At 39.1% G+C, this 25,886-nt stretch overlaps 1 protein-coding gene across 2 annotated transcripts in view; it reads right to left on the minus strand.

Moving 5' to 3' along the window:
- The window catches only part of itpr2 (inositol 1,4,5-trisphosphate receptor, type 2), a 95,270-nt gene that overhangs the window by 11,661 nt on the left and 57,723 nt on the right, over positions 1–25,886 (minus strand). Inside the window, exons 39-55 of one of the 2 annotated variants that reach the window (XM_036585081.1) lie at positions 22,349–22,536; positions 22,051–22,231; positions 20,037–20,281; positions 19,218–19,418; positions 18,937–19,047; positions 18,648–18,743; positions 18,265–18,387; positions 14,157–14,267; positions 13,673–13,865; positions 13,258–13,383; positions 12,776–12,951; positions 12,425–12,589; positions 12,010–12,193; positions 9,405–9,488; positions 7,939–8,069; positions 6,988–7,153; positions 4,488–4,648 (exon numbers count right to left, since the gene is read on the minus strand). In XM_036585081.1, the coding sequence (XP_036440974.1) occupies positions 4,488–4,648; positions 6,988–7,153; positions 7,939–8,069; positions 9,405–9,488; positions 12,010–12,193; positions 12,425–12,589; positions 12,776–12,951; positions 13,258–13,383; positions 13,673–13,865; positions 14,157–14,267; positions 18,265–18,387; positions 18,648–18,743; positions 18,937–19,047; positions 19,218–19,418; positions 20,037–20,281; positions 22,051–22,231; positions 22,349–22,536 (2,642 nt within the window). The remainder of the gene's footprint in view (positions 1–4,487; positions 4,649–6,987; positions 7,154–7,938; positions 8,070–9,404; positions 9,489–12,009; positions 12,194–12,424; positions 12,590–12,775; positions 12,952–13,257; positions 13,384–13,672; positions 13,866–14,156; positions 14,268–18,264; positions 18,388–18,647; positions 18,744–18,936; positions 19,048–19,217; positions 19,419–20,036; positions 20,282–22,050; positions 22,232–22,348; positions 22,537–25,886) is intronic. The other variant, XM_036585082.1, reaches the window with a different exon arrangement.

Raw genomic sequence — 25,886 nt, forward strand, 5'->3', positions numbered from 1 at the left:
TCATACAGTGATGTCACATGAGACAGACACTAGCCGATAAAAAGCCAGCAGTTTTAGGGGCTAAAACAAGGGTCTAGGCAAAAGCTCACTATAAGCATGCATGCACAACAGTTGAGATGTCCAGCCTCCATCAAACTGCTATTAACACTTGTGGGCCAGCTGAACAGACAAACTCCATAATCACAGTCATGTTTTGGCTCATCTCGGCAGCATAAAGCTGCCTGTTTTGAACGGAAAAGCACCTACAGCGCACTGTCATCAAACCAGCCCCGGAAATAGCAGCATGATTGCCATAATCAGTTTGATTAGCAGGACCAGGAGCTGCATTCACTCCAGCAGTCAGCTGCATGCATGTCTACATACACACACACATACACACAAATGCACACTTCTTGGCTCCCAGAATTCAGAGTGAGGCTCTCAAGTAGTTACAATGAAGGATGCAGAAAGAATAATGTATGTGGGAAAAAAAAGAGAGAGAGAGAAAGGTAGAGAGAGAGAGATAGAGAAATAGAGAGAGAAAAAAGAGAGAGAGAGAGCAAACGAGAGAGTGAGATATCCCACTGAGAGTCAGTGACCTTTGCACTGTGCGGCTGATCACGAGTCCAGGGGCCCGGCGTCTTCCCCCTCCTCCTCCTGCTGCCGCCAACGGTGCATGACGACGGTGTTGCCTAGGAGATGCCTGACTCACTGTGTGATAATGAGTGGCTGGGCAGGGGTGTGTGTGTGTGTGTGCGTGTGTGTGTGAGTGAGTGTGAGTGTGTGTGTGAGACAAAGAGAGAGACAGAGTGTGTGTGTGTGGGACAGGAGAGCACGTGTGAGGAAGGGCTGAGCTATTAGCGGGCCACTTGAGATGGGTTATATAACACTGCTGTGGCTGCTGCAGTACCTGCTCACTCTCTCCAGTCTGTGTGATAATTAACACACACACTCTCTCTCTCTCTCTCTCTCTCTCTCTCTCTCTCTCTCTCTCTCACACACACACACACACACACCCCAATCTCTCGTTGTCTCATTGTGTGTGTGTGTGTGGTGTGTTCGTGTGTGTGTGTGCATTCTGCAGAATATATATATATATATATATATATACATATATATACATACACACATACATAGTTATATATACACTATGAAAAATTGTCAAAATAATGGGAAAACCTCATCTCACATTTCCATTGTATCCTTAATTACAAAAAATAAAATAAAAATAAATAAAAACAAATGAAAACAACTGAGCAAAAGTGAGAAACCACCACTCATTTATGTAATTTCCACTCAAAACAACCACCTTGCAAAATGTTAGATATTGAAAATGTTTTAAAAATACTTAAGATTTTCCTTCTTTGAGAGACAGGAGAAAATGAGCCTGAAAGGATGTCAAGAAGCCTTCACTGAGAATCAAGTGTAATCAGAAAGCTTCTGTGTTCTCAGAACAACCGATTGCCTACTGCAGAGTCCAGACCCCAACATCACTGAATGTGTTTAGGATCACATGGATCATGAGCAGCAGAAAATGCCACCAATTTCTAATACTGAACTTGGGATGTGTCGAGAAATATCCCTGCAGCTTTCTTTGAAAAACGGAATACAAATGACTACAGATGTGAGGCAGTGTCTATTCTCTACTAGCACATCAGTGACTCACAAATTTTTTTTTCAGTGACTTACAATTTACGTAAGAAATTAACACTGCTTTTTCAGTGTTTAGATCTGTTACATCTTTACAGCTTATATAAAAGCCTTACTGTGTGAAGTAGTGACAATTTATCTGCCACACTTACAACGTGAGACATTCCATCCACCGTACCCCATTCAGATAAGTATAAACTCATATTCCATACATCAAACAGGCAAAAACTCTTCGCGTTTTCTCTTTTCATCTTCTATACCTACTTAAGACAACCCACCAGGTCATTCCACTTAGGTTTCTCGCTTTTACAAAGAAAAAGTTAGCATACGGGAGAACATTAGCACTAAACAAGTCAAGGTATGTGCATGATTCAAATGTACAGCACCAGTTAAAGAGGAATTCCCTTGATTTTTCTACATTTCTGTATAATTCAATGGGTGAGAACTTGCCAGCTCGGGTATCTTTACAGCAGTGGCAATAGGAACCAGAGGTCACAACATTAATGGCCATTTATTTGCTAACCAAAACAACTAGTGAAAATAATTGTGTCTTTTGAAGGTAATAATGGTAAAAGAGCTGTAAAAATTCTTTGGGTACTTTTTTGCCTTACAATAACCTGCATGTACCACTCCACCTTATCTTTATTAAAGCTATTGTAAAACAATATTTTATTTTATTATTGATTTATGTGGTTAATGGCACCAGCCAGTGTATTTATAACTTCTTCATGTAACAACTCTTCTTTGAGGTAGCTTTAAGCCACAGTTCAGATGTCTGGTTCCTATCACCACCACTGTGAACAATTCTGATTCAGGAACTTTCCCTAGAGCGGTGCATTTCACATTAAACCAATTTGAATGACTTTGTTGACATCTTAACTGTATAATTATGCATACATTTTGAAAAATCAATAGAATTCTTTAAGAAACATACTGAACAGCAACACAATTCCACTTTTTGAACGCAGTAACTAGTCGATTAAAAGACGTCATTTTCAATTAATGCTCCACAAAATGTGTTAACGAGTAAGGAGTGAGTAAATCTCATTCTCTCCAGACCTTCATTCACTAGCATCAGCTGCCTCCTTAAGCAGTGACTAATCACTACGACACATATGCACCGTGAGACAGCATGAGCAAGACCAGGTCCTGTGTGTGAACAAGCACACACAGCTTTTACTGCACATATACGCACATTCAGCTACCTGCAGCATTAATAGAAGTGTATTAATATGAAGAGATAATGTCTTGTTTTGTCTGACCCATTAATACAGACAGTTATGCTCATGAAGAGAACATTCAAAAATCCCTTTAAATGGTTTACTAAAACTCACCTGAAAACACACATTATTACACTTCCCATCAAAATATAGCTTTTTAATGCGCTTTTAATAAATTACAATGCTTTCTTTCTTTTCTTTGACCTACAGTGCCTTAAGGAACATACTGTAAAAGATTAAAAATGTTTGTATAATACCAAAACTGAGTGTTATGTTAAATATCCAGGAAAGTTTGAATAAAAAAAGTTTCATAAAATACTACTCAAACAGCTGATCAGACCTATCTGACAACCACCTGGGCACAGTCCTAATACTTAGATGAGCATGCACACTTGACAGCACTCCCAGACCGCTACGTCACTGAAGCAAGAAAACACAAAACACAATGGCGCAAACAGGAAGTGAAATGGGCTCTACATATGCAGGTCATATTGTAAACTATCCCCGCTATGTCTGTGGTTAAAAACTAAAAATATTATCCAGCTTTTAAACAGATGGACGAAGGATGAACAGACAAACAAATGAACAGACAGATCACAGGCAGACAGATGAGGAAGCTCGACAGATCACAGTTATGCTTACTAGGCTAGTTTTTGCTCATCGTTAGCTTTCTTTTTCTGCTCCCAACAGAGAGACCATGGGGAAACACAATTTTGTTAAAGCTGTGTTGGTGGGACAAATCATATCTTTGTGACTGTTGAGGGTCCTGCTTATATAATTGCTTGCTACCCAAGATTAGAACTGCCCAATCTGCATCAAAAGGGGAGAAACACATGGGTCATGAAGTGTGTATTGGAAAGTTTTCACTACCGCTAGCATAACGCTAATTTTCATTAGCCAGTCAACAGGAATTCCTATGTAATATTAGCATCAACCTAATATTTACACATATATAAGCATTTTAATTGTCCATCTAATGGACAATTAAAGGATGTAACAGACATTCAAGTTTTTTTTTTTTTACTTTGTATATTGGAGTTTTACAGTCTCTCTTGACGATAAATCAAATGTTAATAATTATTTATAATTACTGTTTATGAGCTATTTCTTTCTCTATTCTCTATTAAGCTGGTTCTGAAGAAAAAAAACATTCCAGTATAAATATATAAACATTTTAAGAATCATTGCAAGAAAACTTGGATACAAACCTGAATTTATAGTGATTTGTTTTACATTGTGACTGCAGTTCATTGCAAACAATAAAGTGATGTTTTAAAACATCATATATTTAGTTACAGACCTTTTGCTACACATATTCATATTTGTGTGCATAAGTGTATTTATGGATCATAGATGTGTTTGTGTGCTCTGCGTGTCTGAGTGTATCTGTGTGCTAAGCATGTATTCTATGTATCTGATTCTATAATCTTGCTGTTTTTTAAATCCATAATACAGCAGTACAAAAGCTCAAAAGAATTAAGACGTAAACAAAGAAGTGGAGAAAAAATAGTTATTTAATAGTTAATTAGTCTGGAGCCCTAGTGTCCCCAAACTTTTGATGGCCAGCGTGCACATGCATAAATGCACAGGATCAAACTGAAATGTGACAAACCACAGAAAAGAACGTCAGTGACTCACCTTGATCATCTGGGCCACGTAGCTTTCAGGACCTGTGTACTCAGTGGGGTCCTTCACTCGCACCAACACCAGGAAATACAGGTAGTGCCACATATTGTGCTCAGACTTGATGTGCTCCTCGAAAGACACTGTCTTGTTGTCAAACTTGTCTCTCTCCAGTCCTGCAAGAGTGCACATTCTACTCATCAAGTCACCAAAAACAAACTAATACTATTTCATGGACAGATTTTTTTGTTAGCACACAGGTCACAATCTGTTTTAATTTCAGCTTCAGCTTCAATCTGTCTTCATCTACTACTTGCACTGTCATAGCCATGATTCACAAATGTAACTACAACCACTACAGGTGCAGCCAACCAACCACAGTCAAATTATTATTGACAAATTATTATTGCTGTACATAATTATTAAAGCTAATTAAGTAATTGCATAATTATTTACATAGCTAGTTATGTACTTAATTACATTTACATTTGATTTTAATTTTCTATTAAGGGATTTGTGTTTGCACTTTCAACTTTCACATTCACGTTCTGTTTCACAATGTTAAAAAATGACAAAAACATGGCAAAAAGTAAAGATTCTGTGTGCCTCAATTAACTAGGCAGAGCGTTTCCTTAGCAGCAGTGGTCTGCAGTGATCATTTAGCACCAAATAGTAGTCTATCAAAGATTCCCAGCTGCAGCAGCGTCATAACTCCTGACCCCCGATCAGCTATGAGGCTGAAGAAGTGTATGAACAGTGAGAGAACAGAGAGTCAGCTATGGAGGTACGTGAAAGAGTGGAATTTTTTTTTTTTGGAAAACACAAACTGAAATTAAAATGAATGAAATGAGCCTTAAATCATCCATCACTTGTAGTATTTCTGTGCCTGTGAAGAGATTCTGCAGCAAGCCTCACAAATGTTTGTTTTCTCTGCTCCTAACCACAAAACGATAACTGAAGTAGAACTTATTAGTTAATATTGCTAATTAGGGGTGCGGGAAAAACTCGATTCTTAGATGCATCGCGATGCGGACGTGAACGATTCTGAATCGATTCACAAATGTCAAAAATCGATTTTCTAAATATTTAATTTATAACGTAATGTTGACGGAACGCAAAAGGCGGAATTTGGAAGTGGGTAAGTGCAGCGCCCGCACAGTCTGTGGCGGCACACACAAAAACACTTCTGGATGAGTGAGAAATCCGACCGGCTCCCTCTGCATTAAAGCCAGGTTAGATCAGGAGTCACAACCCAAATGTTAAGAAGAGCCATTTTGTCCTTTCAACAAACCACCTTGGGAGCCACAACATTTAATGTCCAGTATGTGTTAATGTCGTAGTATGGGCTAAAAATATAAACGAGAGCGCAGATTTACTCTGCTCTGCGTTAAGCTTCAGCTTTAGCCACTTTCCTCCCATCTCCGCCAGAAAACTTTTCTTCAAAACTAGAAGAGTTTCTTGTAAAATGTCTCAGCGTCCGGCTGTTTTACGAAGCTGAGGTCGCTTCTCATTCGCCAGCTTCTCGTTCTAATTTTCCCGTTTCACCTTAAATTCTGCCTTAGACGCTGAATGTAACTGCTGCACCATTTAAGGTGGAACGGGAAAATTCAAAAGAGAAGCGAGTTCATTTTCGCAACTTTTTTTTAACTCTCGTTGCAGATTTAACCAACCGCGCTGCTTATAAATGCGGATAAGTCCTCCAAATGCTGTCTGCTGTCTGCTCTCAGTCGTTGAGAACCAGGGCTTTCGCGCTATGCTGCACACTTTGGAGCCGAGATTCAGCGTCCAGTCTCGAAAATACCCTCCCCCACTCTCTACAACGAGACCAAAACCGAAGTTATAAGATCACTAAAGAAAACGGGAAGGATGGCTGTAACGTGCTACGTGGACACCCATTACCACTGGATCGTATTTCAGGGTAACAGCGCATTTTATCGCAGATGAGTGGCAGCAGCGTCTCTGAATGAGAGCCTTCTAGTTCACTTGCCACATCACTTCCATTTGATTTATTAATAAAAGATATTTTAGATATTTAAAGCAAAGTATTTGTAATGATCCGTAATGCATTTACATTATGGATCATTACAAATAATTTGCTTTAAAACTACCAAGTCCTCAGACAGTAGGAAGATAGAAATCCTGTATAGAGAAAAAAGATGCATCAAGATGCATCGGTAATCGTTTTATAATCACATCGCAGCCCTCTGAATCGTAATCGAATCGAATCGTGAGGTGCCAAAAGATTCCCAGCCCTATTGCTAATGTAAGTTAGTTGATATTGTGACTGCCACCCTAATTGTGTCCACTGTGCAGTTGAAGCTCAGACCGAACTTTTGCTAGTAACGTTAGCCTGTCTGTCAGTGTTATTTTAACTAAGAGCTTTGTTTCGGGTTCAGCTGTAGCTTTGCCTCTCTCGTTGTTTGTCATCTTCACTACAATATAAAACCTTTACCTTAAATACTTAAATTAATGCAAGTGAAACTGATGCTGACAACTTTCCAGTCCTGAGACGTACCACAGATGAAGCAGGTGGTCTTCAGAATCTCCTCTTTGCCTTGCTTCTCACTCCTCAGGTCAGCAAACGTGTCGATGATCACACCAAAGATGAGGTTCAGCACGATGATGATGACAATGAAGAAGAACAGCAGGTCATACACCACACGAGCTGCAAACATAGGCTCCTACCGAGGATGAGGACAAGAGGTACAAGATGAGAGGAGGTGGATTTTGTGCTCATATACTTCTTTAAGGATTAAATGGTCTAGATCAAGTAGAATTTCATCTCTTTAAGCAGTCCCCACATCTGGCAAGCAACTACACACAAACTATCCAAAAACGAACTTCCCTAATGCCCTCAGCTCAATGGCCATTTAGTGATAGCTGGCTACTCTGTGCACTCATCATTCTACAGACACAAAAGAGTATATTTGTAAAGTGGTGGGTGGATTCAGAGTTAATACATTAGAGGGATTTTTCTAGCAGCGGAATTCCATTTCCATTTCTCCATTTCTGTGCATACTTTGTGAGCCCCTTTTCACCCTGTTATTTAATGGTCAGACCCCTACAGGACTACCACAGAGTAGGGCTGCTCGATTATGGCAAAAATCATAATCATGATTATTTTGGTCAATATAGAGATCATGGTTATTTAACACGATTACTCACTGAATTTGGACACATCATGCATTTTTTTAACTTTTTAACTAAAAAAATCTACATACATACATACATACATACATACATACATTACAAACGGTAACTGGAGCTTCAAGTTTGTGCAAAAAACTAAGGCGTAAGGTGTTCACACAATAGCAATGATATTTAAATCCATATACATTTACAGTATACAGAAATACAAATACACAATACACACATACAGTAGCAAGTTTTAGCTGAGTGCTATTACTGGTATAAGTTTTCATAAAGAATTGTGTTTTTGCTTTGATGGAATGTTGTTGTCTCTTACGTCTTTCGAGGGCTTGCGGAGAATGTCAGCGATGCCGCCTCCGTTCCGCAGCCCGTGGTTCAACACCGTTACAATACACATGAGCAGAGTTTCACACACTCGTTCCATTTCATCCTCATCCTCTTTCTCCCCTGCAGAACAGACAGACACACACCCACACATAAGAATATTTTGAAAGGCATTTGTTTATATATAAGTCTACTGTGTAAATAAAGTCAAACAAAGCAGTGTAAACTTCATCCTAAATGTTTTTGATACACTGTCCTGAACTGTAAGACTTCATTTGACAAATGAATTGTATGACTTGCAAAGAATCATAGCTGACTATGTGCTTTTTAAAGATCCAGTTCAGGAAGTAAGATGGGAGCAAGACAAGAGTTGTACAGTTGAATGGGATAAAGATGGACAAAGATATAAAAAATGTTAGTATTAAAAGATGGAGGGTGAAGGAATGAAGAACGGGGGGGCAGGAGTGGAGAGAGAGAGAGAGAGAGAGAGGGAGGAGAGAGAGAGAGAGAGAGGGAGGGGGAGAGAGAGAGAGAGAGAGAGAGAGAGAGCGGGATCGTGCGAGAGAGAGACAGAGAAAGGGAGAGAGAGAGAGAGACAGAGAAAGGGAGAGAGAGAGAGAGAGAGACAGAGAGAGAGAGAGAGAGAGAGAGAGAGAGAGAGAGACAGACAGAGAGCACGTGTGGGCACCCAGAGGCACAGGTGATCTATAGAGACTCAGAGGACCTCAGAATAAAGAACATGAGTCATCTCCTCACACACTCACTCACACACATACACACAGGTCATCGCCTCAGCAACACTGCAGAATTTTTCACTCTATAACCTCAATGACCAGAGACAGATGACAGACCCTCACTGACAGACAGAGAGATACACACACACCTCACAAATGGGGAACCACTGTAGGGTCACGCGGGGAAAAAAAACTACTTGACTGTCCCAGCAGTGCAGGAGATCAGAACAGAGCCACAGAACATTTTGAACATCTTTTTCTCTTTTGAATCAGTGCAATCCTTTTGAAGCCCACTCCAGTCCAACTCTCAAAACTATACATTACAAAGCTGTCTATAGCTTCCTGAACGACATTACTGCTTCTGCTCAAGATTATATTTAGGAAATTTAACTGCAGCCATTATGACTTTACCCAGCATCCACAGGTTGACTCTTTTGTCTTACAGTGGCACCAAACTAGAGCAAAATTCAGGCTGCAGCTTGGCCTAATACTACTCCACTATGTTAGGACCTTGAAACTCACGCCCACAGCTCCACAAATAGATTTACTCCCATTTATTTACTAGTTTCAGTGCAAGTAAAAATAATATAAAAATGATGAACATTACCTATAAGGGGCTACCCAAATTTAGCCAGACAGGAAAAATACAGCATAAAAGCAAGGAGACAGTGAGACAGTGAAGTATGAGTTAATAGCGCTTGTTTCATCAGTACAGTTTGCTTACCAAAGTTAGAAAGAGAAGAGGGGCCAGGGCAGCCCTCCAGCACACAGCTCATAGGGTCTGCAACCTCGTTCACCTTCACTCTCTCTGACACATGAAGCAGCGAAAAGCACATGTGTTAGTATTACTGAGAAGCAGCTCCTCCACCACCATACTCAATACCATAAGACAAGTGAACATACACTGCCCAAGAAAGATTTTGGTGACACCAAGCTTTACATGTCGCTGCTGTCGGAAAACAAAACCTCACATCTCCATTTTTGTCGTTTTTCAGTTGTTGACATAATTTGAAAGTGCCTGCTGCCCTTTACATTGTGTGTAAATTTCATGATAAATGGACCAAAAGAAACGACCCAGAATTATTTGGAAAAACGTCTGGTTCCATTGAAAGACTCATGTTTTTTCTTTCTCCTGTAAAGTTACCATTTTGGAGATTTTGTTCAGACAACAGTGATAAATAAATAAATAAATAAGTCATTAAATAAATAAATAAATAAGAACATGTTTTCTTTGTCAGTTTACAAGTGTACAATTACTTAACATATCTCTTAGAAGTTAAGTCATTACTATTGTTTGTTTTCCTATTCCTATTGTTATCCTATTAAAATGACAAAAACAGGGAAAAAAGGTCAAGGATGTTTTTTTTTTTCGCAAAACAATTTCTTTATGCACCATGTCCAAATCATCTTAAAATGTCTTCTTTTCTAAGTACGAGGACATGTGGAATAGACTCATTCTCCGCTTGTTTCAATAAACTATGAGCGAAAAAACAATGGCGTTTCTAATTACACCATGCTTTTGTTTTCATTGGTTTTAACTGCGACTTCTAAGGGTTAAAGACAAGCCAGGTTTATTTTATGGGATACGGTGTGATAATAACTAATAAACTGAAGTTATAACTGCCACACATGTTTTTGTCATATGGGTAGTCAATGAACGGAAGTTATTTTGGATAAACATATAGTTTTTATTTACTGTGATACTGTTTTCCAGATAAACTGGTCTTTATTATACTGAGTTTTGTATCCTGCCAAAGAGACTCATACTGACATTTTTTTTCAAATCTTCTTGTCACCATTTCATGGAATGAGAATAAATTCAGGCTTTATCCAACCGATTCATTTTTTCTTCGTGTTTGTGTACACACAGACATGGCGGCGGAGCAGGAAGAGGATGTTCCAGTTCATACACAATCATGTGTGTGCACAGTATATGTGCGTGTGTGTGTGGGTGTGTGTTTGCTCCTGCTGTCCCTAATGCCAGAGCTGTGGAGCACAGCACACAGATGAGGAGATTACATAAGGGAGTGTGGCCACTGCTGCGTTACACAACAGGTGCACATGTGCTAGCAGGTCTCTCTGTTCACAATCCAGCAAAATGTACACACACACATACACATGCACGCGCGCTAACATGTCTGCATGTGTGCAATTCCAACATCCTCTCTTTCTGCTCCACTAAATAATCACGCACAACACATGGGATGTCACCAACAGCACAGCACGCAGCTGGAGTGCACAGGGGGTCAAAAATCTCCTATGCTACATCAGTGATTTTTCGTTTTTACATTAAACCTTATTATTTTGTATGAGTTATTTCTCACTCATAGCTTGTGGGGAAAAATAAGAAAGAAATCTTGTCAAAAATGCAGATTCTGAACTTCCAATTAATATCACATTTATGTTTATGAGCACATGTGGAGATGATTTATTATTATGATTTAAATTTCATGAAAGGTTATGCACCTAGTCTTGTTTTGTGGAAAGAGAAAAACATCCTTTACATTTCTAACACATTTATGTCATTTCTTGACATCAAAACAGACAGTGAAAGTCCACGGTACAGACTCAAACCTGTCAAAACAAAACATAAAATCAAATGTGAATGTAATTCATTATGTAGCTAGTTAGTTTGTGCCGAGATGAAAATTTAATATCACAATATCAAGATTCTTTTTGTGCATCTCCAAATACTGGGCTCTGTATAAATGCACAGCCGTCTTTATTCATTTCTTATATTGTTTTTTCAATGGTCTTAATGAAGACTACTGTGCTGTGCTGAGATCAAAATTTAACATCAAGATGTCATGATTCTTTTTGTGTATCTCTAAATATTGGCCTTTGTATAGTGGAACAGCAAACTTCATTAATTTCTTGAATTCGTTTTTTTCAATGGTCTTAAAGGACATCATATCACTGGTGAAACTGCAACTTGTTGGCCTAAAATGCCTAAAATTCAAAATGACCCCAATAATAATTTTGTGTGCTGAATGTCACGATATACTGTATTACTGAATGTCAGCACGCATCTATTAACTAGCTGATTCATTATGTAGTATTACCCACAAGTAGTATTATTAGATAATTAATTATCTAGTAACTATGTAATTAATTATGTACTTATGTAATTCATCATGTAATGAATGGCAAAACTACAATAACTACAACTAGACTTCTGAGGGTTAACCAACACTAGTACTATAGACATTAGGTTGGAAACCAGAGTGCTTATTGGAAATAAATCTTCTTGCCATAAACAAATCATAACAAAAAGAATAGAACTATAATAAAAATAATGAGTAATCTGGTTTGCAACAGTTGGTGCATACTCTGTGCAGGGATGGGGTCTACAGGCATCAGGAAGTCTTGTTTGAGGAAGAGGAAGCCCACGATGGAGAAGAGGTAGACCAGGATAATGGCCAGTACAGCGGTGAGAAAGATGGAGCGTCCATTCTTCGTCACACTCCTCATCACATTCAGCAGAGTCTCCTCTCTGCGTACCAGATCAAACAACTACAGAGAGAGAGAAATTATTTGTAAGAATCTGAAAAATAGACCATAATATTAGGTTAAAATTGTTATGACAAAACTATTGCTCTGACAACTAATGTTATGACAAGACAATATGTGTGGCGGTCTGCAGAAACCCTTCGGGGCTTGCAGGAAATTTTGTCAAAAATGATTTTTTTTAATATGTTAATTGTATATTTTCAGAATCATGTTTCAAGACTGAGTTCTATGTACCAGTATGCTGTAGAAGAACTCATGCACGAACAGGCCGAGCATGCAGACTATGACGTAGGTGACGTGGAGGAGGAAGAACACGTCCATGATGACTGCTTTGTAGCCCCGTGTGAACGTGCCCTGGTTCCCCACAAAACTCACCAGGAACACAATGTTATTCAGCAACTGAGAAGAGAAATCAGATTCTGGTTAAAGCACACTCAGTCAAGACCAAGAGGGTATAAAAAAACAAAGCAACTTGTTACAAAATCTTCCTAAATAAGACCTCAGACTTGTCTGTGCCCTGATCGCTCGACAGTCTTAGAATCTTTCAAATCAGTAAAAGTATATATGCAATATATGAAGTCTTACATTGGCTGCCCCGAGCAGCAGCAGGGTGGGGCCTAAGCCTATGGTGTATATGGAGCGGAGGATGACTGTGACCAGAAAGGCCAGGATGCCCCCTTGTCTAGGCAAAATGAAGAGCATGGATGTGATCACTGCCACGGCAACCCACAGCAGAACAGACAGGAAGGGGGGCAGGACACCTGGGAGACATAAACAAACACCCATCAGAGTCATGCTGCGAAGTGAAGAAATGCACAAAACATCACGTCTTCTTGTAACGGAATCATCAGTGCCTTTTCTGAACAGTGAAGAAGCTTTAAGTGCTTCAGCGAATACATAATCTACTGTGAATAGTGGGGAAGGTTTCAGTGCTCCGAAATGAACACTAAGCTCTATTTTGCAGTTTCTCTCATGACTTACCTTCAGTAACACTCAAATTCTTCTCATTATGTAGATGAAGTCGGGATTTGGTTGTTCGAAGATATTAAGGGGAAAAGAGAACGTACCTTCATCTTCATCATCCCCAAATGGATAGAAGAGAGCTACAGCAAGGTTGACCAACACAGCCATGTTGAAGGAGATACTGCCCCACAGAGAGATGTGCTTCGATACCCAGAACAGAGCAACATTATCTATGTGCACATAGAAACACAAACAGAACAGAAGAAGTTAATCTTCTTTAACTACAGGCTAATTATTAAGTTATTTTTAAGTAATTTTTAGACTTACTATTCAATAACTATTGTAAATTATGCTTTAACGATTGTGATATTAATATGTAAAAAGTTATGTATAAAGTTATGCAGTTATAATAATGAGAAATTCAGGCCTATGTACAGGCCCTTGCAGTTTAAAGGGTTAATTGCAAAAACAATTTTAACTGAGAGTCTGATGTTTTACACGGAAATAATAATGACATACTCCTCATTTTCTTTTGCCACCACATCTCATTGTAGAGGTCATCAAACTGCTGGAAGAAGTGGTTGACCTTGCTGCCCTGGTCATCCCTCTCTGTACTGGTGAAGACTCGCACTTTGGACTCCTCTGTCAGGTACTCGCAGATGCTCGGCACTGGGAACACGATCTGCTCCATGGTGCGGTCATGACGCACAATCTGGGACCAAATCACTCATATCAGTGATCAGTTCCAAACAACTGGGAAGCAGACTGCACTTCTCAGATCACTCAGAGAGAAGTACAGAGAGGTCATTGACAAAGTAAGAAGAGTTCAAAACTGCTTTGTAGCCCCGCGTGATGAACTCCATACCATTAGCTCAGCATCTGGACTCAGCACAGCCATTAACAGTTCTGAGCTCATAAAAGAGTGACCAGTAATGCTTTTTTCTGACTTTCCACTAAAAAGACTATTTCTTCATCTACTGGAAACACGTGTGTGTGTGCATACCTCGATCTGAGCAGTGTGTCTGGCATAGTATCCGAGTGACTCCTCTTCCTCGACGTCCGCATCCGGGCCGGGCTTCAGACTCTGCTGCAGTGCCTTTTTGTGCCGTGCCAACTGGAAATCAACAACACTGATTTAACACACGCTACAGTCATAACACACTTCAGGTCAAGCCAAGCACCCAAATTCACCTTCCTAACACTTTTCTTTTACCCTATAAGGAACGTCTAAACCAGTGGTTCACAATCTTGGTCCTGGAGTGCCCCTGTCCTGCACATTTAGAGTTTTAACTAACTCAGGAAGGCTTGTCAATTAACTGATTAGTTGGAACATGTGGGTTAGAGCAGGAAAAACTCAACATTTTTATAATGAAAGGTGCTTAAATGTAGGGCTGAATGATTTGGGGGAACTAGCTAACTGCAAGTTTGTTGATCAATACTGTGATTGTGAATTAAATGTGATTATTTTCTATACATTATGCTTCAGGCCCCACCCCCCTTTCATATCCACCAGCACATTCATTCTTTCCAGGTTTGAAGCTTTAATGCTGAATGCATTAGTGTGCAGCTTTGTGTTATTAGGTTAAATTTCTTCACTTAAAACTTAAGAGAAGATTGAATAATGTAGGATACAATTAATATTGCAGCTCTCGCAATTTGTAAACTGTGATTTCAATATAAAAACAATTAATCAAATCACTAAAATCGTTCTTTAGAGTGACGCTAGGAAAAGAACTGGTTTTGGTTTCCTAAAAAAACTTTAAATTAATGGTTCTTTTTGTAACACACATGAATATGCATGAATTAAAGTGTTTTCAAATATTTTAAATAGCCTTCTCACAAAGTAAAGGTTATATATCAACTTAAAGTCTTTTCCAAGAATCATACTAGCTAAAAGCCATCTAGGTACGATTATTTTTAAGAAGGTAAGGCCAGAACTGAGACCCACTAGAAGTCTTGACAGGACTGTGTGCAACGCTACACAAAAACTGGGACCTGGAACACAGAGCAAAGTACGCCGAACAAATATTGACAGGGCTGATGTTGTCGCAGCGACATTTGTAATACCCAACACATTCCTTGGCCTTGCATAACTGCAAGGCGAGAGGCTGTGGAAGAATAAACAAACACTAATCCAATTAATCCAATTAATCAAACAGAGAACAGAGCATTTCCTCCTCTCCCGGAGCAGTGCTGGTTGGCTAGCAGCCGTGATTGAATGCGGCTGCTTGGCCTGATCGCCACCGGCTTACACTGACAAAACAGTGGGCTCATCATTTTCAACAGATGCATGGGCCAGGGAGGGATCAATGACACCCAGAAAGAAAGCCTATCGCTCCATTCATCAGACGGAATAGCTCAGCCCTTAAGAAGACAGCAGAATGGAAAAACTACACAGGCTGTATCAATGCCAAGCTGATACAGAGTTCCTTATCTAACTAGAGACAGATCTGGCAGGACTGTCGCTGTGTAGACCCAGAGAAAGAGAAAGCTGACAAATAAGAAATTTTCACTCCAATCCAGCCAGTCACTCAGCTATTCATCCACCTGTCCCACGCCATGGTAATCACAATGAAACAAAGAGGTGAGCATTCATATACATAGTCTTCAGTGCTATACATTTTGAAAACATATGATGGATAGAAATGAGAGAAATGAGAGAAGAGTGAGTATCTGAAGAGGTGCAATTACAAATCCTCATTAAGCCCCATCAAGTGTAGACGAGGAGAAATAAAGCATCTTTAATCTGACCTTGCAGATCTGAGATTACAAAAAAAATGAGAAGACATTAATCTGCAAAAACTGAAGCTGAAGAGCACAGGGCTGGTGAACATGTATATAGGCACACACAAACAATAAATAATTATATATAAAATATAACAAAACACTAAGCTTAAGTCTTGTGACCATTCCTAGAGCTCTTTAATTCAATTTAACTTTCAATTTCATTTTGCTTTTGATTTAGTTTTGACTGTACACTTCTATTGCATGTAGTTAATATTAATGGTCAGAGTGCCAGTTAAAACTTGAGACAAGAACAGGTAATCCCTTTTTTACCAGGCAAAGGGAGACCCACGTTACACAATGTACCAAATGAAACTAAAGTTAAAAAATTCTAAAATATGCTTTAGTTATGAAAAATTTGTCATTTTCGTAAAAAACCCACACCTTTGACATGGCACTGATTATGTAATGTTTATAGTTGGGATTAAAATGATGAATCTACATAACCAAAGAATGTACAGAGAGGTGACACATTAAATGAAAAAAAAAAACAACTAAGCATCTTGGTAAGGTGCCAGTAGAACAGCTTCAGTACACCTTGACATAGATTCTATACGTCTCTGGAACTGTACTGGAGAAGTGGAACATCATTCTTCCAAAAGATATTCCCTCAGTTGGTGTTTTCATGATGGTGGTGGAGAATGCTGTTTAACATGTCAGTCCAAAATCTCCCACAGGTGTTCAACTGGGCTGAAGCTCCTGCAACCTGTGTCCTCATAATGACTCCTCTTTTACTTTCTAAGTCATTTAGATCTTTTCCACCTTGACCCAAAATTGTGGTAAAAACATTTCTATACATGCCAAAATACATGGTGGGATGTTAACTGCTTAACTATATCACGCAATACATCTGGAAGCATCCGCACTTATTATGCTATACATACCACACATTTATCCACAATAGAGTCAAGCCAATTCCTGTTAGAAAGCAAAACCATCCGGTTTTATTTCTATTGGTTCTAATCATCTTCAGCAGTAGCCTGACTGTTTTTTCTGCAAATAAATCAGACATTCAGTAGGTTTTATTCTGCAAGTTTCCATATTTAATTACCTTATTATTGGTATGACAACGCTAATATGTGTTCAGTGTAATTCTTGCTGTCCAACAGTACGCGGTTCGCTGTTTTCCTTCATTAAACCGACAAAAACACTGCCATGACAGGGCATGCACTAACGTCATTAGTAAGCTGGGGGTGTATGTCAGGCTGCGAGTGCATGTCTGCAGTCAGAACCTTCTTACATAAAGTACATCATGTCACATGTAAATCACAGGCGCAGAAAAATAGGAGTGTAAAGCACAGTCTGCCTGATCTAGCTAAATGCTGTACAAGACAAAGGCATGTGGCCACAGGCAGCGCCTGTATGATGGATAAATTTAACCTGAGCAAAACAAAGAGTCAACTATGCTCGCCTTCTCTTCTGTCATGTGAGAGAGTATGTATACATATGAGCGAGCGTGTGTGTGTGCGCAGGATAGGAAACAGACAGAGGAGAGTTGAAACAGTGCTTGGTCATAATGAAAGCCGCCAGGCAGAGGGACAGAAATATGCTGTCTGACGGTGACTTCAATAGTAACAAAAAACAGAAATGAAACTCACACTAACAGACAGACAGCGTACACTGGATGCAGCAGTTCAGCAACAGGGCATCTGAGTGAACACTTCCACAAATGAGTAATCTGAAGCTGAATAAAAATGAAAACTGAAAGCTTTTCCAATTTAGAACTGTTACACAGACGCAACGAAAGTGTCACTGTATCAATAATAGCATTAAACCCGTTAAACTCCAATTATTCAAGGTCTTGTATTCCGGCCCACACTTCAGTTCTTTACTCTTGCAGCACCTAAACTTTTCTGAGCATATTGTGTATTGTCAGTACTTCTAGAACACTGAACAACTGAAATTCATTGAAAACATAAATGTGGACCAACTTTACAGTGCATGTAAACATCGATCAGTGTACAGTTAACTGCAGAAAATTCTGTAGTAACGAGTTCTTATTTTATGCACAAATCTACATCAGTTGATGATTTTTCCTCCTGTTTCTTGTTAAATCATAAATGTAAGTTGAGTTAAAAAAGAAAAAAAATACTGCACTACAATGATTCTTCAGGGTCATTTTAAATGTGGCACTCTTGTTTCACTGGTGCATTTTTCAGGTACAAGTTGCTCACAAAACCTTGTAAAAAAAGGTCCTTGGGTATTGGCATGTTGCATTTCTGTCCTTTTATATTAGTGTCATAGTAGTGACCGAATAATTCACAGTACTGTGCGATTATTAACTGAATTACAAGGCTAAAGTTCAAGAGGTTAAGACCCAGTCCTACCTGATGTGCTAAGATGTAGATATTGTGGCCCACATCTTTAGGAGTGATCTGATCTCCTGCAGCCTCCAAATCAATCACACTCTCCACCACTCCTTGTGCATAGGCCTCTTTAATTACATCCACCTGTATAAACCGGCATGACATTCACACACTGAAATGAGCCTACGCTTTGGGTGGCATCTGGTTAAAAGCATTTCAGGGTCATATTTTTAAGGCACTTGAAAAATATAGTCAAAATACAAAATATACTGTCTTTAATTATAAAGTGTAGCAAGACATCATGTTCAACAAAAATCTAGGGACATGCAAAAAAGGGTTGTACTTCTGGTCTCCAGAGGGATAGTTCCAGGGTCATCAGAACCACCCTCTCCATCCTCACTTACCAGCTCATTGGGTCTCATTTTGTCCAGGATCTGCTCTGCATTCTCACTGTCATGGCAACTCTCCATGATGGCCAGCAGCAGTTTGGAGGCATTATTCTAGAGAAAAAAACACTGAATTTTCAGTGGTTTTACAAAGCTCACTCTCAGATTTACTTATAATCACATGTGTGGAACTGTAATGAAGGAATATTCATGAACAAAACATTATTTTGACATCACAGTCATAAAACACAATAACATATGTACATGAACTATGAATGAAGAGCTTTGAATGTAAGCCATACAGTACCTTCAGTTCTAATACAAGGTCCATTCGGTTCTTTCCCAAGGGCTCAATAGGGTTGACTATGAGGGCGATGATGATGTCAATGCCATTGGATTCATGCTTGGCAATGCATGACTGAAAAACAAGAGCAAACACATTTCTAAACATCTACATCATATCTGGAGCTTGAAGCACAGACAGGCACACATTTAAAAACCAGTAACAAGTAATGTTCAGAGGTAAAATACCATCCAAACACAGCCTTATCATCTCTATGAGAAAACACCCTCCACAGCCTGGGTTACCTGGTTCTCGTGGCAGGGACCCTGGCAGTATTCAGTGATGGTTTCCAGTGTCTGTAGGACCAGGTCCACGTTCCTCTCGTTGATGTAGAGGCCCAGAAGCCCCAGGCCTCCTGTGGTGCTGCCACAGATACAGTCCAGGAACTGCAGCGTTTCACACACCAGGTTATAGTTTGTTTTGTTGTTCTGGTCCCGAAGGAAATTCTGTGTGGAGATGGGCAGGCTGAGGTTAGAGCAGCTCACCATCACTTTTTTGTGCCTAGCCATAATTGCCAAACATAAACTCTCCCGCAGACTAAAACACTGCGGCTGTCGGCACAAAATATTTGCCTCTATGTCACTTGTTCCTGTGCAGCTCTTTGTGGAAGTCTATTTAATTCTACAATGCTCTCCATGGCCTAAAATTTTTTTCTTACAATTTACCAAATCTTTTTTCAAGCTTAAAAAAAAAACCAAAAAGCTAAATTTCATGGAAAGTGTGGATCCTACTGTTCATCAATATGATATTTGTATCCACATGAAGTAGAGGACATATTTTATTGTGCTTTAAATTTGATGAAAAGTTATTGTTGTGCATAAGTTTTTTCGCAGAAAGAAAAACAATTCTTTAAGTTGTTGCCATATTTGTCATTGTTTACAACACAAAAGAAAAGCTTCAGCAGTGCAAATCCTGTCAATATTCAATGTGAAACAACAATAATTATAGATTTCTAAGGTTTAAAGAATCAAATAAACTTGGCTTTTACAGCATGTATCCTAAGCATGTACTCATGTTTCTACATGCTTCTATGTGGCCAGTAACTCAGCCTGAGAGTGCTGTACCTGCAGATGCCTGTTGTGGTTCTCACATAGCAGCTGCAGAAAGCGCAGAATGGGTTTCATGATGGTGATTGCTTGGCTCATCTGCACCTCCTCCACTTCCTCCTCCATTTCCTCCGCCCCTGCGCCCACCATCTCCAGGTCTGGGTCACCCTCCTTTCGGAACATGCTGTAGGCCTTAGAAGTGGCACAGGAGGCGTTCTTAAGCTGGTCCCGCATTTCCTCTCTGAGGTGAAGGGCATCACGGCCTTCAAGAAGAGCGAGAGACTAAATGTTTCAGCTAACATTTTGTATTGGATAAGAGCAAAAATACAACTGCAGAAGATCTACTTAAATTTAGGTTGGCATGGACAGTGTGAGTAGCTGAAAGTCATTACTTTAAAGCTAGACAGTGACTCTAACAAGTATCTAGTTGGAATGTGGTCACTTTTGGGGTGACCACATTCAGAGCTTCATTTCTAGACAACAGAATGTCCTCGAGACAACCACAAGCCACAAACAGCCTTCCCAACGCTATTCCTATTCAGAGACATGAAAGGCATTTCTGCATTGTCGAGTGCTCCTACTCATGTGAGGTGAAAATGCTTGAAGGGTTAAAACTGCTCTCATTCTAACATACACACAAACACATGCACATAGTACTGGACAATAGATAACTCATTCCACCATTGCCTCTCTCAAGCAGTTCTACTCAGTAAGAAGACACCTTTGACTCAACATACAGTACAAACAAACTTCTCTGACACAGGTGGAACCAGAATCCTGTTATTCAAGTATGGGAAGTGGTAAATTTAAACCAACTCTTTAGTCCTGTTCATACGGGATTACATTTACATGGGGTCCCTGAGTAATTTTCTTTTTTAAAGCTGCTCCTCTGTGATTTTACTGCCATCTGGATAGACCATGTCAATGCTGTTGTCTTTTTATCACAGAAGAAATATAAAACAGACATCCCACAGATAAACTAATCCAATCTGAATAGGGTTTTTAACTCTCTCGGCCCTCATGTGATCTCATGTGATGAAGGACATTCAGCAGGAAAAGTGGGGTGAAGAGGAAATGGGCCTTCATCAAGCTTATTGCTGCCTCAGGCATAAAATACTCATGCATGACGAATACATCGTGGCACACTTACTTATTAGAGACACACTATTCACTTGGTGAATTGTATACTTGAGATGGTGCCATGAGCTGAGTTTTGGTTTTAGTACTGTAAGTAAAACTTTTCATTTTTAGATATTTTTTTTTGTTTGTTTGTTTTTTACCAGTGGTCACTTCTAAGATTATTATTATTTTTTAACCCCTTAAAATCACAGCCTTATTATTCAGTAACTACAAGGACTTCCATGCAATGTAATAAAACTGGGGGCCCCGGCCATTTAAGAAGTTAATAGCCTTTTTTTTCATTTCCTTTCAATGGCCCTTAAATATACAAAAATAACCAAAAAATGAATATGCAACAACACCTACAAAAAGAAAATGCACATTTTTCTTTGGTCTCATTACTTTCCTTTGGTCTTTAACCATATTCGACTTAAATGAACTGGCCTACAACTAGCTGCTCAGTAAAAAAACATAAAACCAACAACAAAAATAACCAAAAGCTAACAATTTCTAACATACAATAACATACAGTAAAGAGCACCTCCACATTGTCTGTCAAGCACTCTCTACTGATCACTTCATGCTTCATGAGCTGATGACTGACATCCTGATTAGTCACCGGCATCTGGTTAGCCTCATCATGCTTTCAAAAAAGCTGCTTAAACACATCAATGAGCAGCCACACACAGCAGGCAGTGTAAGTCATCAGTAGTAGGCCAATCCCATTTAGGCCAATCCTTTTATCCAGAATGGAGTAATACACTCCAACTGGATGGACATGTAAAAGTAATGATCAGCACTTAAGCAAATATGGAATTATCATTATGTGTAGAGAATTGCAGTAATCAGTCATGAGGGGTGAAAAAAGTGAAGCGGTGAGACGTGGTTAATGGATAGGTAAGAGGTGGTCCACCTTTCTTGTGTCTCATGCTGGACACTTCGCCCTCCTCCTCTCGCTTCCGGCTACTGATCTCAAACATGTTGACAGTCACGGTGGAGCGGATTTCCTTCTGAGCAATCTGCATGCGGTCATAGAAAACCTTGAAGAACTTCTCTGACTTCTTCTGCTTGTGGAGCTGATTGTGGAAGGAGTTCTGCAGAGGGAGAGAGATGCGGTGGGTGGAATGAATGCAAAATAACCAAAACATTTATGAAATATGGGCGCCATGTGGAACATGTGAAGTATTTGGACAAGGAGTGTGGGTATAGACCTGTATCTGTGTGTTTCCTCCCCGCAGCAGAGCAATGCCCAATAGAATGCTCTCTTCAAACACACGGTCATTCTTGGTGCTGACGATGAGATCGATAACCAGCTCAGATGCTCCAACACTATCCAACAGACACTGTATATCCACCATAGTTGTGCCTGGCTTATCAGAGTCCTGACCTGGAGAGCCAACTACACACAAATATACACACAGTATTAGAATTGTCAGAATCAAGCACCTGACCTACTGTTACAGCTATTGCAATTTAATGTTGATGCTATTTTAATTTAAATAACTATCTTACCTATCTAACCACATACATGTTTACATATTACATGAATATCATACTTACATAATTACAAATATGTCTACTATATTGTACCAGGTCATTTGGTAGATGTGAAGTTAAATATACATTTATTAAAAAAGACAGAGTCGTAACATCATACACGTAAATTTGCGATGTTTGGCTCACATAATGAAGAATAATGTATTTATCAGGTTATGGAGGCTACTATGCATGAGCACATTCGAACAACGGGGGGAGGGGTGTTGTTTAGCATTTTGAGCTATTCCATTCATATTTCCACCAATGAACTGTTTTTCTCTCATTTATATATCTGGCTCAATTTTGTTTACAGACTATAATAGTTGAGTGTGTGCTGTGCAAAAACATATCACATATTGCATTTAACGTTTTCAGATACAAATTATAGTTTAGGGACAGAAAGGTAATCAAGCTCTATTTCTATTCTAAATGTAACCATAAACGATAATCAATCTAATGTTTATAATTGTTTAATAGTTATTTCATATTGGGTCTGACAGCAGCAGCATCTCAACATCAATATAAAAAAACCTAGATTTATTGCAAACTGAACACAATCTGTCATTACAATGATTTTTGAGTAAATGAGTAAAGTGATGCTTTAAAATATTATTTAGTAGCAGAATTTCAGACACCCATCGCTCACATACCTATGTACATGAATATATTTATGGACCATAGATATGTTTGAACACGTTGTGTGTTTGATACGTGCATTTTTGGGATAATATAATTTGGTAGTACTATGATAAATAAATGTAACAGTAATGTAAACAAAAGCAATTTAATATTTGGCTGCGACAATGTTTTGGATCGGTTCTGGGACAGTTTCAGTTGATTCTGGGAGGATTCTTCAGTTAGTCTGGAGCCCTGACGCAGCAATAATAATCCCAATATGGTACTTGTCCACACTGTGGACTTGTAATGTAAAATAATCAATCATGCACACACACATACATACACACAAAACATCCCTTCAGATACTGCAATTTGAATAATTCATTGGGACTTCCAGTGCGATGAGCTTATTCCTTATGCTTTCAACTGCAACAGACCATATCTTTTCACTGTCACTCTCTATATTGGGTCTTAAGTAAACACCACCCCTGCATATGAGTCACACATTATTGAAGCATATGAAATAAGGCAGAACTGCCTTCTTTTCTGATCTGTTCTTTTACCACATAGACCGGAGTTACTTCTAGGCTTGGTACCCTTGTTCTCATAGCACAGGGAACATTACATAACTCAGTACACACAACAGAATTGAGTGTTGCATAGAAACACATAGAATAGGGAAAAACTGGTGCAGCAACCGGCTGTTTAGCAGTAACTACAGCCTCTTTTCCACTGTAGAGCCAAACAGCTCCCAGGGCCGCACTGTGCTGTTCCACACTGGTGCGGACTTGTGACACTGGTTTATTTTTCCATCTGCTGTGCTGCTAAACGAAAACCAGGAAATACTGAAGAAAACTACACAAAAGTGTGGCACATAACAGCCTAATACCAACACACACACACACACACACACACACACACACACACACAACAAAACAAAATGGATTCCGGTTGTCACTCCAACACCAGTCTCTCAGCATGCTCTCAGTTCTTTTGGCTAACTATGCTAACATTACCTTAGCCCAGCAGGGTACAGCTCAAAGCACCACAGAACAATTCTATTTTTTATCTTAATGTCTCTTAAACGCCTGACATTTAAATTTGAGCTCTCAGATACAAGTCTTTATTCTGTAAACAAGTGTTTTTAATCATCTGGATTCATTTCAGCTTTCTGTCACTCTGACATCAGTTAGTCAACTTTGTTCTCACTGTTATAAGTTTTTCTAATCTACACTTTTGCCAGCAGAGCATCAGTTAGTTGAACTGAACCTGTACTGGGGTGTCTGGATCTCACTATGCTAGGTAGGAGAGAGAAGCCAGACAGCATCCACTTAGCTATGAAGCTACAGATCCAAACACCACAAAGAGGTTTAATTAAGGCTTTCTGTCCCTCTAACACAAGGCATTTGACATTGCTTCTTCAGTTTTGAGTCATTATCATAAAAGCACGTCAGTAAAGCTTTGCTAATCAGAATCAAACCTGTTCTGTGGCCAGCAAAGCAGTTATCATGTTAGCTAAGCTAATGTCAACCAGCTACCCTCTCCTGGTTAGCAGCAGGGTCATTATTAATATAATGTGCCTTTGGTGTGCCCAGCACAGTCATTTAAATTTCATAGAAAAACAATTAATTTTTCATGTTTTACTCTGAATTAACACATGAAATATATAGGGATATTAACTTTACTTTAAACTACATTCTGTACATTTTACATAATTTTCTTTGATGTGGAGTTGGGGATTTTAACATGTCCTAGGTGCTGCATGGTAACGACTCGAGTGGTTGAATAGCGACTTTTTAAAAATGTCTGTATTTCCTTAAAGTTTTAGAGAAGTTTGTTAATAATTTGGGCATTTTGATTATTTATTTTGTCATTTTCATAAAAAATATGTCCACCCTGTCATCTTGGGATAAATGTCCCTTTAAGTGACTCTTGACATCAGTGTCATCACAACGTTTATATTTTTTTATCTTCAATGGACAGAAGACTGCATGTCCAGTGCATACATGTCCAACCACGTGTTCATCAAATGCTCAAGCTTTAGCTAAACTTGTCAACCCTGTCATGGCAAGATGCGCAACATGCATGATGGGTGGACATATATAGTTATGAGAAAGAGTAAGTACATTCTGTGAGAAGCTTAGACTCTTTCCACAGATTTTGACATACAGACCTCTGGTCCTCATTTAAACAATGTTGAAAGATGAAAGTGATATAATTTAGTAAGTGTCATCTTACATACATATATATGCCTAGATCAAAAGAGCTCTCTGAGGACTTCACAAAGAAAGGTGTAGATGTCTATGAGTCTGGGAATGAGTTTGAGAATGTTTCCAAAATATCAGAAATCAATACTTCCACTGTCCAGAAGATAACCTACAAGCAGAGAAGCTTTAATATCACTGCCAACATGTCCTGGCCAGGTTGCCCCAGGAAAAAACCCAAGAGTAGACCGTAAGATGCTAAAGAAGTCTTTAAGAACCCCAAAATTTCATCATCTAAAAATATTCATTGTCTAAAAAGGACACTGAGGGAAGACTAAAGTTTAATCTGCTAATAAATATCTAAGAAAAGACCAGAACTGAAGTCGGCTGT

The sequence above is a fragment of the Colossoma macropomum genome, unplaced genomic scaffold (assembly GCF_904425465.1).
Source record: "Colossoma macropomum unplaced genomic scaffold, Colossoma_macropomum, whole genome shotgun sequence".
Classification (NCBI taxonomy): Eukaryota; Metazoa; Chordata; class Actinopteri; order Characiformes; family Serrasalmidae; genus Colossoma; species Colossoma macropomum.